Genomic DNA, 10,964 nt, shown 5'->3' on the forward strand with positions numbered 1-10,964 from the left:
CTGCATTCTGGAGTTAAACGCCAGAAACAGGTTACAAACTGGCGTTCAACTCCAAGAGAAGCCTCTACACGTGTAAAGCTCAATGCTCAGCCCAAGCACACACCAAGTGGGCCCCAGAAGTGGATTTCTGCATCATTTACTTATTTCTGTAACCCTAGTAACTAGTTTAGTATAAATAGAACTTTTTACTATTGTATTTAGATAGGTTTTGTTAATCTTGGGACGTTTAGTTCTTACATCATGAGGGCTGGCCTCTCGGCCATGCCTGGACCTTACTCTTATGTATTTTCAACGGTAGAGTTTCTACACACCATAGATTAAGGTGTGGAGCTCTGCTGTTCCTCATGAATCAATGCAAAGTACTATTATTTTTCTTTTCAATTCAAGCTTATTCCTATTCTAAGATATTCATTCGCACCCAAGAACATGATGAATGTGATGATTATGTGACGCTCATCACCATTCTCACCTATGAACGCATGCCTGACAACCACTTCCGTTCTACATGAAGATGAGATAGAATGAATATCTCTTAGATATCTAATACAGAGGACCGAGTCCGAGATATTAGAATCTTCGTGGTATAAGTTAGAACCCATGGATGGCCATTCCTGAGATCCGGAAAGTCTAAACCTTGTCTGTGGTATTCCGAGTAGGATCTGGGAAGGGATGGCTGTGACGAGCTTCAAACAAGCGAGTGCTGGGCATAGTGACAGACGCAAAAGGATAGTAAATCCTATTCCAGTATGATCGAGAGCCGACAGATGATTAGCCATGCAGTGACAGCGCATTGGACCATTTTCACAGAGAGGATGGGATGTAGCCATTGACAACGGTGATGCCCTACATACAGCTTGCCATGGAAGGGAATAGGAATGATTGGATGAAGACAGCAGGAAAGCAGAGGTTCAGGAGGAACGAAAGCATCTCTATATGCTTATCTGAAATTCTCACCAATGAATTACATAAGTATCTCTATCCTAGTTTATGTTTTATTTATATTTTTATTATCAATTCACCATAATTGAATCCGCCTGACTGAGATTTACAAGGTGACCATAGCTTGCTTTAGGCCGACAATCTCCATGGGATCGACCCTTACTCACGTAAGGTTTATTACTTGGATGACCCAGTGCACTTGCTGGTTAGTTGTGCGAAGTTGTGACAAAGTGTGATTCACGTTTGAGAGCACCAAGTCTTTGGCGCCATTGTTGATGATCGCAATTTCGTGCACCAACTTACTACCAGTTAGGCTTATTGGATCAGCCCTTGTAGGCCCACTTCCACCTTGACCCGATTCGTCATCATTTTGTGCATTATGAGGCCTAATTCGTATCCCCGACCTGCTAGCAACTTCACTGGCTCCAAAACTTGACCCAGACCCAACTTCAGCTGAACCACTCAAGACATGTCTAGTTCTCCTCTTCCCAGCATACCTCTTAGATGATTTTTTTGCAATTGTTTTTGGTGACACAGTTTTCTTCTTTGGTGACACAAACTTTTTCTTTTTTTTTCTTTTTCTCCCTTGAGGATTCTGACTCATTGCTCTCACTCTCATAACCAGGTGGATGAGGCTTATATGCCTTGTCCTCGACACTCTCGTAGCTATCATACGAAGAAGAAGAAGATTCTCTCACAGGTACAGGTTCAGGTTCAGGTTCTTCTATTGGTTATTAAATCGGATGCTCAAAATAGAGATAGAACTCATAACAACCTTCATTTTTCGAGGTGCACTCACACATCTCATTAATCTTCTTATCACCTTTCAATATATGCAATCCAAACTCCATCACTCTAACAGTTGGATCCAACCAATACATGGTCTTGTACTCCTGATATCCCAACCTTTTAAACAGTTCTTCTAAGTCCTTCTTGTTCACAAAATCTACATCCAAGGGGAAACTTATGCACCTTCCCACCTATGTAACTCAGTACTCCACTCACATCTCTCACAAATCGGCCACCATGTTGAAACACAGGTACAGTGAAAATAGACATCGGCATCACATTTACAATGCTTATTAACAATTTTGTAAAACCTTTTCAATCCAAAAAATTTCACAGTATGTTTTCAAACACATTTTGCAATCAAAGACACATGCATTTCACTAACTATTAAATAGAAACCAATATCATATTTTAACCCACTACCAACTCTACATTTTCCCTAATCCCCAATGCTCGATGTAAAAAACTTCTTTACCAACGAACCACAATACATTACATGTAAATATTAACATCATGCTACTATAAACTACAATTATTCGAAACGCAAGTGATCTACGTCCTTGAATTGGTTTAAAATAAAAAATGAAAAAATAACAAGAGGAGGAACCATCAATCACCGTTGCAACAGAATCACCTTGTCGTGTAATTGTCGTCGACAAACACTGATCACAGGCCCACCGTCGCGCGTTGTTAATGTTCCAGACACTCTTTGGAGGGAATGCCTGCGAAGATTTTTAATGTGTTAGGACAACTTGTAATTTGAAGGAGAAGAACAAGGGTTTTTATGGAAACACACCCTAAATCCCATGACGCCGTTTTGGCTACTGTGCAGGGGTCGATCTGTCCCGAATATGGACGCACAATGTACACGTGGACCAGCCACTGACTCATCAAAACTCTACCGTTTCTCTTCCGGTTGCAGGGATCGTGATGGGTATTTCCAATAGAGGTTGAGGGCCGGTTTGTTTATTTCAAATCCTTGGGGTGTGCTTTGTCCATAACCAAAATGGTTAGGGAACGGAATGGCTATTTACTCTATACTTTATTATTTTTAGTTACTAGTATATATACCTGTGTCATGGACATATACAAAAATATATAAAATATTTTTTTGAATTTTTAAATAAAACATACATTAATTTTTGTTATAAAAATTTATAAAGTTAATTAAATATAAAGTTTAACTATTTTCAATGTTAAAAATAAGGAAATCAATGAGTAATAATTATATTTATTTTCAAGTATAACAGTTACTCATTAATAGTTATATATAGTTTGTAATTAAATTAACATATTTATATTAAAATCTTATCCTTTTAACGATTTTTCTTTAAATAATATGAATGGTTGAATTTGTAGACATATTTAATGATTTATGAATAAAACTTTCAAGCTCTCTTACTCTTATGTTAAAATCGATTTGAGCAAGTATTATTTAACAAGAGACAACATTTACCCTTGAATTACCTTTTTCATTATCATAGCAAAAAAACAATTATGAAAAACTGTATTTATTAAAATCTATCTAAAACTATCTTATATTCTACATTCATATTCAATTTTGAAATCAAAATAATATGACAAACGTTATTATCTGTTTAAATTTATCTAGATATTTTGTCTATTTTTAGTTGAAATAGTTGTATTTGTATCTAAAAACGGTTTCATGTTTTTTTTAGTTTAAAAACTACTAAAGATAAGATGAATAATTCACAATTGACTACACAATATTTTGTGATAACATTGATAGACTTATTGATTAAAAGTAATTTATAATATTTTTCTATTTTAAGATAGATAAAGAGAACATATGATGCAATTTATACTTATTTTTTATGTATAAGCACCATTTATTTTTATTATATAAAAGTTGATACTAAATTATTGTGAGATGAGCTTATATTATATAATTACTTTCGGTTGTGTCATGTCAACTATTTTGAATAGGTGCCATGTCACCCATTTTAAATAGGTGGCATTAATTAAAAAATTCTATTGTACTATAATTTTTTTTTCGAAAAAGGTATTCCATTAATCAATACCTTAATTAATTGAATTTACTATGTTAAGCATTTTAATTACAAAATAACGATTAATTACAATTAGCATAATAATAATAATAATAATAATAATAATAATAATAATAATAATAATAATAATAATAATAATAATAAGGGTAAAGTATGTTTTTTTTCCTTAAAATTTTCAAAAAATTTCAAAATGACTCTTAATATTTAATTTAATTCAATTTTATCCTTATTGTCAAATTTTTTACGGTTAAGAATTAGTCAAATTTTCTTTTTCCAACTTTACCCTCCTGTTTTTAAATCTAACCCTAATATCTAACCTATTCCAACTCACTTCAACCTTAGATATCCCACCACCTCCATCACCAACCCCACCCCTCCTCTTTTTCCTCTTGCCATATGCATACCGCTGCCACTTCTCAACCTTAGATATCCCACCACCTCCATCACCAACCCCACCCCTCCTCTTTTTCCTCTTGCCATATGCATACCGCTGCCACTTCTCTTAGCGTCTCTCTCATCGCTGGCGCCTTTTCTCGTCACCACTTGCTGTCATCATCATCCTATCACTATCACTGGTGAAGCAGAAAAGATTTCACACATATGTGTTGCACCGTCGCACCTTTTTCCATCGTTTCTACCTTTACTCAGCTTTTCTCTGTCACAATCGCTACCTTCTTTCACTCTCCGGCCCTCGTCCTCCCTTCTGTCGTCGCCTTTGGTTCACCCTCTCTCAATGACCTTGTCTCATCCTTCTACTCTTTATCTCTCTCCCTGTTAAGCTAGTTTATTTTTTAAAATAAAAAAAATGTTTTTGCTATTATGGGTGAAGGTGAAAATTTGGGTTGGTGGGTTGTTATTATTGTTGATTAATGGAAGGGGGTGGAGATTTGGGTAGTTGCTATTGTTATGGAGGTAAGTCTATGGTGGTGAAGATTTGGGTGGGATGAATTGTTGTTGATTAATGGATCGAGGTTGGAGATTTGGGCAAAAAGCTTTTGTGATAGACCGATAGTGGTGAGTCTAGTAGTGAGCAAAGAATGGTGATATGATGGCAGTGCTACGTGCGACGATGATGGCGGCAATGGTGGTAGTGAGATGAAGGGTTGGAAGGGTTGGATTTTGGGTGATTTGAAATAAGGTAGGATTGAAATTAAAGATGAGTTATGAATTTAGTGTGTTAATTAGGATTAGAGTTAGATAAAAAACTGGATAAATTTGGAAAAAGAAAATTTGACTAACTATTGACCATAAAAATTTGTAGTAGGGATAAAATTGAAATAATTTCAAACGTTAGGGATAAAATTGAATCAAATTAAACGTTAAGGATTATTTTGAAAAATTTTGAAAATGTTAAGGACAAAAAACATATTTTACCCTAACGACAACAATAACAACAACAACAACAACAACAATAACAACCAAAGTTAGACTTACTATAACCAAGGTGGGCGTGGCCGTGGTGCAAGAGGTGGTTATGCTGCTGGCTATGAAAGAGCTCTCTAGCTATTGAAGATCTTGTCCAGTTTCCTATTTTAAGTGCCAATAATGTGAGACACTACTAGCGTCTGACATTTTTATATGTACCTTTTCCCCCTTAATTTTGGTTTTTTGCTTTGAAGCAGGAAAAAGAACAAATAATTGGATTTCCTATAACAGTAGGCATATTTAATTTTTATACTTTTAAGATGTAAATTTAGATTGTCCCTTTAAATTGATTCCTTGTTCCTTCTATAGCTTAACTCCAAATGCTTTTACTTCTAGATGCATTTTCAGTTGAATACCACGGGGTATATTGAGATTTTTGGTTCACACTTATTTATCATAACTTAAAAATTAAAAGCTATGATTCATCGCAACGTCATCTTCCATTTTGTTATTCTTTCCAAGTCACCTTCACTTTCGAATCCATCCATAAAATTATATGTTAAGTTTTTGTGCAAACTGCGCTGACAATTTTTTTTAATCCAAATTTTAGAAATCTCAATCTTAGTTTTTAAAAATTAGTGTACATTTTCTAATTAATTCTACCTTCTCCCTTTTTATATATAAAATTCTATTTACAATTAAGAAAATTTTTATTTTGCGAGTCACAACTCAAAATTGCAATTGGAAAAGCTATCAAAACTAAAATTTAATGCATCCAATATACTTTGATCATGTTGACTGTTTTTAATATATAACTCACATGTTGAATAGTAAATATCACATTTGACAAAACAATTGAAAAAAATAATTAAGAGGATCTATTCCCCATATAAACAACTTTTGAAAAAAATTCCAAGGCTCAAGAAAAATTTTGGAGACTTGGAGCATGCATCACAACATTGGCCTCTTAGAAGTTAGAAGATCCCGCAAATAATCTTTACCTAATGATTTGTGCATTTTAAAAAATCATGCACTTGCTTTCTCAACGATGCTTTCTATATTTTTATCCTTTTCGTAGGCTCTTTGGTTCCAAATGTCTGCTACTTCTTCAAAAGTTAATCCTTTTGTTTCTGGCATATAAATGATTACGAATACTATTGCAAGAACAGCTACTCCCAAAAGAATCAAGAAACTTTGGCCAAGTCCAATTCCTTCCGCCATTGAAAGGAAGCTAGTTGACATTATCACACTGCTTATCCAATTTACTGTGGCTGACATGCCAGCACATAACCCTCTATACTCTTCAGGGTATATCTCTGAGTTCATAGTCCAAGGAACAGGTCCCATTCCAGGTGCAAAGAATAAAATATACACACCCAAACCTGCAATAGCAAGCCATCCAAAAACTTGTCTTTTGTTCCCATTTCCTATAATAATACAAGACACAGAGAGGAGGATCAAGGCTCCAACCACACCCGACAAGCTTCCAATAACAAGCTTTTTCCTCCCAGCGATGTCAATTAGGTAAATGCCCAAAATTGTGCCAGCGGCATTTAAGGCTGAAACAACAAGTGACAAGAACAATGCTGATTCATTGGACTTGAAGCCCGCCATCTGGATTATTATTGGACTATAGTACATTATAACGCTAATTCCAACAAATTGTTGGAATGCTTGAAGTCCAGCTCCACAGATGAATGCTAATCTGATTTCTTTCAATTTGAACACATCACTAAATTTAACCTTGACCTTGTTCTTGCTTTCTTGCTCCAAGTGATCTTCAAGAATTGCTATTTCGTCCTCCAACCGAGGTGATGGGTAAATTTTGGAAAGCACAGTGGTAGCTTCCTCCTTCCTATTCTGCAAGTTCAAATGAATCAAAGTGTTATATACACACATATACATAATATGAGTTTAATATTTATATATTGGTAGTATAAAATATTTTATATAATTTTCTAATCAAATATGTTTTTTTGGATAAACATTCATGTTATCAATGTAAAGAATAATTATTTTTTCTGACGTGATGTTTATGTATAAAATTATTTTACACCGATAATATTTTGAATTAAAAGAAACCAATAACTGTTATATATAATAGACCTTATGGTAGAGCCATCTAGGAGACTCGGGGAGAAATATCATGAGAACCAATTGAATAAGAGCCGGTGTAGCTGCAAGTCCAAGCATCCAACGCCAAGTCCCTGGGACCTGCATACGCATAAATAAGTCGATGTTTATAAATTATAATTGAAGATATATATATATATATATATATATATATATATATATATATATATATGTATATATTAGTTAATTAGCAAGTTAGTGAAGCTTACTCTTGTCAAGCCGTAATTGATGACATAGGAAAGAAATTGACCACCAGTAATCATAAGACAATTGGCACTAACTAATCCTCCTCTTATTTCTGACGGTGATACTTCCGCAATATATAAAGGAGCAGTAATGGAGGCAAAACCAACACCCAAGCCAACTAAAAAACGGCCCACTATGATAAGCATAGGATTTGGTGCCAGAGCCATTATCACTGATCCAATGATAAAACTAAGATCTGCTATGATTGTAGCAATCCTACGTCCGAAGACATCGTTAATGTAACCACCTATGGCGGCGCCAAAAATTGCTCCAACCAAGGCCATGCTAACAATTATCTCCTATAAGACAGAATATACAAAATAATACAATATGATAACCATGTATTATAGTAATTCAAAAATGCTGCATAGACCCAAAAAGTAAGCCGCATTTATTGATTTTTTTCAACTAAATAGTAAAATTTTAAATTAACTACTAGTCTTTATAATTTTTTTAATTTTCTAATTAGGTTCTTCACATATTTTAAAATTTTTTAAATGGGTCCCACACTAATTTTAAACTTGTAATCAAATCATTCTTAACCATAAATGTTAAAAAAATATTTTCATGCATCTTACTAGTAGTGAATATACCTGATCTTATTCTGTTAAGTTAAACATTTTTTAGAATAGTAAGAATATGATTACAAATTTAAAATTAGTATAAGGACCTAGTTAGTTTTTTTGAATAAAAAAATTTAATTACAAATTCAATCAAATTATATGGACTAATAGAATAATCTAACATAAAATTAATTATCAAACACTAAATCTTTTTTAGAATAGGATAATATTTTTTTTAAAGAATACTAAGTACTCTCTATATAATAGCATAGTAATTGATTTGAATATACACATAATAAAATTGATAGTAATTAAATCAAAGATATTTTGTTTCTATATGTTACCTGAAGTAAATAGCTCTTCTTGACATATTCAAACTCCTCATTTATATACAAGAGAGCACCAGATATCACACCTACAAATTAAATCAATTTGGATATTTAGTATGAAATGTTATTAATTTAAATGCATGCATTTATAATATATACGGGTATGTATATACCAGTATCATAACCAAAGAGAAGACCACCAATGCCAGCAGCAAAAGAAACTCCAACAATGTAAGAGCTTTGAAAAAATGATATTCTACGTTCTGGATACTTCTTCAAATAGTCAGAAGTTCCTGCATTCATGGACATGCCCATATCAGCCACCATTGTTGCATTACTTGCTTAATCATGTAATTGCAAGTGTTCTATTTGTGCAGATTGAAATAATAAATGAAAAAGCAATGAGTATCGATCAGCACTTTATAGTTTATATGAGAACTGATAGTTATTAAATTTAGTGCTTATGGAAACTTCTTGTTTGTTGTATTTGTAACAACTTAACAAACATTTTCGGCTTTTATGAGAAAATTTGTTTTCATGTTGCCACAAAATTACACCTGAATTATTTATCATTTCTATTTTTGTCCCACCTCTGACCATCCCCTTTCCCTCGTTCCTCTACAGCTCAACACAGGTGTATTCAAAATTTCGAACACATATGTGAACCCCTTACCTTGTTTTTTCATTCCCTTACCTTAATTTAGATTATTTTGCATTTGTATTTTAGTTATTATAAACTAAAAAAGAAAGTATTTATATAAAATAATAAGAATGCATGAGCTTTCATTCCATCTATTTTTGACTTTTTTTTTCTCACTTGAAGTGTTACACATTTACACAGGTATTACTGCTTAGTGTTAGGTAGATTGCAGCTTAGCCAAAAAAAGAAAATCAAAATATGATGTCACCCTAACATATAAGATGTGGGTGTTGGTCATTTTTATCCTTAATGATATATTTTAGAGTAAATGCCCATTTTGGTCGTCCATAACCATTTGGGTTATGGACAATGGTTGCAGAGTTCCTGGCAACATAAATCAACCAGAGACAAGTTGGATCTGCACATCTAGCCCTCACTCTCTCCTTTTCATTCTTCAGATACATACAATCCCTGTCTTCCCAAACAAAGACATCCTTTAGAGCCATCTTAAAACTTTCTAGGGTAGCAAACCGCATTCCAAGTTCAAACCTTACCTCTTCCTAGTCATTTTCTTCATTGAAATTAGAACCCAATACACCCTTCTCATCCTCTAATGAAACAGGAGTGTGCATATCTTCAGTTGCATAGTCATACATGATGTCCTCTTCAGACTTATGATGAGCGGATAATTTATACGTTTTTTGGCATTGTTTTTACATAGTTTTTAGTATGATTTAGTTAGTTTTTAGTATATTTTTATTAGTTTTTAAATAAAAATCACATTTCTGGACTTTACTATGAGTTTGTATATTTTTCTGTGATTTCAGGTATTTTCTGGCTGAAATTGAAGGACTTGAGCAAAAATCAGATTTAGAGGTTGAGGAAGGACTGCAGATGCTCTTGGATTCTGACCTCCCTGCACTCAAAGTGGATTTTCTGGAGGTACAGAACTTCAAATGGCGCGATCTCAATTGCGTTGGAAAGTAGACATCCAAGGATTTCCATCAATATATAATAGTCCATACTTTGCTCGAGTTTAGATGACGCAAACTGGCGTTCAACGCCAGTTCCATGCTGCATTCTGGAGTTAAACGCCAGAAACAGGTTACAAACTGGCGTTCAACTCCAAGAGAAGCCTCTACACGTGTAAAGCTCAATGCTCAGCCCAAGCACACACCAAGTGGGCCCCAGAAGTGGATTTCTGCATCATTTACTTATTTCTGTAACCCTAGTAACTAGTTTAGTATAAATAGAACTTTTTACTATTGTATTTAGATAGGTTTTGTTAATCTTGGGACGTTTAGTTCTTACATCATGAGGGCTGGCCTCTCGGCCATGCCTGGACCTTACTCTTATGTATTTTCAACGGTAGAGTTTCTACACACCATAGATTAAGGTGTGGAGCTCTGCTGTTCCTCATGAATCAATGCAAAGTACTATTATTTTTCTTTTCAATTCAAGCTTATTCCTATTCTAAGATATTCATTCGCACCCAAGAACATGATGAATGTGATGATTATGTGACGCTCATCACCATTCTCACCTATGAACGCATGCCTGACAACCACTTCCGTTCTACATGAAGATGAGATAGAATGAATATCTCTTAGATATCTAATACAGAGGACCGAGTCCGAGATATTAGAATCTTCGTGGTATAAGTTAGAACCCATGGATGGCCATTCCTGAGATCCGGAAAGTCTAAACCTTGTCTGTGGTATTCCGAGTAGGATCTGGGAAGGGATGGCTGTGACGAGCTTCAAACAAGCGAGTGCTGGGCATAGTGACAGACGCAAAAGGATAGTAAATCCTATTCCAGTATGATCGAGAGCCGACAGATGATTAGCCATGCAGTGACAGCGCATTGGACCATTTTCACAGAGAGGATGGGATGTAGCCATTGACAACGGTGATGCCCTACATACAGCTT

General features: G+C 34.4%; 1 protein-coding gene across 1 annotated transcript; it reads right to left on the reverse strand.

Annotated features, from left to right (window-relative positions):
- Nucleotides 1–6,003: 6,003 nt before the first annotated feature.
- On the reverse strand, nucleotides 6,004–8,709 carry LOC112777126 (inositol transporter 1-like). The gene is made up of 5 exons (XM_072227797.1): nucleotides 8,568–8,709; nucleotides 8,410–8,480; nucleotides 7,466–7,801; nucleotides 7,230–7,337; nucleotides 6,004–6,983 (listed from the first exon to the last, which is right to left on the reverse strand). The coding sequence occupies exons 1-5, from the start codon at nucleotides 8,707–8,709 to the stop codon at nucleotides 6,150–6,152; spliced, it is 1,491 nt and encodes a 496-aa protein (XP_072083898.1). The 3' UTR covers nucleotides 6,004–6,149.
- Between the last annotated feature and the right edge of the window lie 2,255 nt (nucleotides 8,710–10,964).

This window comes from Arachis hypogaea, chromosome 19 (genome assembly GCF_003086295.3).
Source record: "Arachis hypogaea cultivar Tifrunner chromosome 19, arahy.Tifrunner.gnm2.J5K5, whole genome shotgun sequence".
Lineage (NCBI taxonomy): Eukaryota > Viridiplantae > Streptophyta > Magnoliopsida > Fabales > Fabaceae > Arachis > Arachis hypogaea.

What these genes read in the sequence shown, in the direction of transcription:
- LOC112777126 (XM_072227797.1), bottom strand. Translation starts at nt 8,709, where the DNA reads ATGGGCATGTCCATGAATGCAGGAACTTCTGACTATTTGAAGAAGTAT. An exon ending in TCAATTACGGCTTGACAAGA is followed by an intron (nt 7,338 to 7,465) that starts GTAAGCTTCACT and finishes ATGCGTATGCAG; the next exon opens with GTCCCAGGGACTTGGCGTTG. An exon ending in CTAGATGGCTCTACCATAAG is followed by an intron (nt 6,984 to 7,229) that starts GTCTATTATATA and finishes TTGAACTTGCAG; the next exon opens with AATAGGAAGGAGGAAGCTAC.